The following is a 1,931-nucleotide window of genomic DNA, read 5'->3' on the forward strand; positions in this document are numbered from 1 at the left end:
CTACCTCACTGAGGCTACCTCACTGAGGTTACCCCACTGAGGCTACCTCACTGAGGTTACCCCACTGAAGCTACTCACGGAGGCTACCTCACTGAGGCTACCTTACTGAGGCTACCCCACCGAGGCTACCCACTGAGGCTACCTCACTGAGGCTACCTCACTGAGGCTACCCTACTGACGCTAGCTCACTAAGGTTAACTCACTGAGACTACCTCACTGAGGTAGCCTCACTTTATGAGAATAAAGTCATAACATTATTCTCATAATGTTACGACTTTAGTGTAATGTTATGACTTCATTTTTATAATGTAACGACTTTTTTCTCATGATAGAACTACTTTATTCTCGTAATGTTATGAATTTATTTTGTAATTTTACAACTTTATTCTCGTAATGTTATGATTTTATTTTTGTAAAGTTACGACTTTATTCGCGTAATGTTACAACTTTATTCTCGTAAGAGAACGACTTTATTACGGTAAAATAATTACTTAATTCTCGTAATGTTACGACTTTATTCTCAAAATAAAACAAATTTAGAAGTCCATAGCCTGGCCTGAATACTACATCATAGTGCTTCATTTGGTTGTGTGTTTTTTAAACAGCAGGGGTAAACATGAGGCATAGCTCTGTGTGGGATGATTCTTACCGCTGGAAGCCTTGGTCCAGGACAGGAAAGGCATCGGTTGGCCTTCGGTATCACATGGAAGCTGAGCATCTGCTCCTGTTCGCACGGTGATCGTCTGGGAACGATCCGTTGTTATCCTCGGCTTTCCCCTCTGATTGGATGTGTGGCCAAGTGTCCGCTCATCCTGTGTGGACATCCGCTGATGAACAGGTGTCCCCTCCTCCTGTGTGGACACCTGCGGATGAACAGGTGTCCGCTCCTCCTGTATGGTCATCTGCGGACGAACAGGTGTCCGCTCCTCCTGTGTGGACACATGCGGACGAACAGGTGTCCCCTCCTCCTGTGAGGTCACCTGCGGATGAACAGGTGTCTCCTTCTCCTGTGTGGACACAAGTGTCCTATCCTCATGTGTGGTGACCTGCGGACGAACAGGTGTCCGCTCCTCCTGTGTGGACACATGCGGACGAACAGGTGTCCCCTCCTCCTGTGTGGTCATCTGTGGAGGAGCAGGGGTCCGCTCCTCCTTTGTGGACACCTGCGGACGAACAGGTGTCCCCTCCTCCTGTGTCGACCCCTGGGGACGAACAGGTGTCCGCTCCTCCTGTGTGGTCATTTGCGGACGAATCAGTGTCCCCTCCTCCTGTGTGGTCATCTGCGGACGAACAGGTGTCCCATCCTCCTGTGTGGACCCCTGGGGACGAACAGGTGTCCGCTCCTCCTGTATGGTCATCTTCGGACGAACAGGTGTCCCATCCTCCTGTGTGGACCCCTGCGGACGAACAGGTGTCCCATCCTCCTGTGTGGACCCCTGCGGACGAACAGGTGTCCCCTCTTCCTGTGTGGACACCTGCGGATGAACAGGGGTCCCCTCCTCCTGTGGGGTCGCCTGGGGACGAACAGGTGTCCGCTCCTCCTGTGTGGACCCCTGTGGACGAACAGGTGTCCGCTCCTCCTGTATGGTCATCTGCGGACTAACAGGTGTCCCCTCTTCCTGTGTGGACCCCTGCGGATGAACAGGTGTCCCCTCCTCATGTGTGGACACAAGTGTCCTCTCCTCCTGTGTGGTCGCCTGCGGACGAACCGGTGTCTGCTCCTCCTGTGTGGACACCTGTGGACGAAAAGGTGTCCCCTCCTCCTGTGAGGTCATCTGCGGACCAACAGGTGTCCCCTCCTCCTGTGTGGACACCTGCGGATGAACAGGTGTCCGCTCCTCCTGTGAGGTCACCTGCGGACGAACAGGTGTCCCCTCCTCCTGTAAGGTCACCTGCGGACGAACAGGTGTCCCCTCCTCCTGTAAGGTCAC

General features: G+C 53.1%; 1 protein-coding gene across 1 annotated transcript in view; it reads right to left on the reverse strand.

Moving 5' to 3' along the window:
* The window catches only part of LOC107104133 (matrix-remodeling-associated protein 5-like), a 24,825-nt gene that overhangs the window by 13,575 nt on the left and 9,319 nt on the right, over window positions 1-1,931 (reverse strand). Inside the window, exon 6 of the mRNA XM_015404055.1 lies at window positions 650-1,919. Coding sequence (XP_015259541.1) covers window positions 650-1,919 — 1,270 coding nt within the window. The remainder of the gene's footprint in view (window positions 1-649; window positions 1,920-1,931) is intronic.

This window comes from Cyprinodon variegatus, unplaced genomic scaffold, assembly GCF_000732505.1.
Source record: "Cyprinodon variegatus isolate N-32 unplaced genomic scaffold, C_variegatus-1.0 Scaffold1626, whole genome shotgun sequence".
NCBI lineage: Eukaryota > Metazoa > Chordata > Actinopteri > Cyprinodontiformes > Cyprinodontidae > Cyprinodon > Cyprinodon variegatus.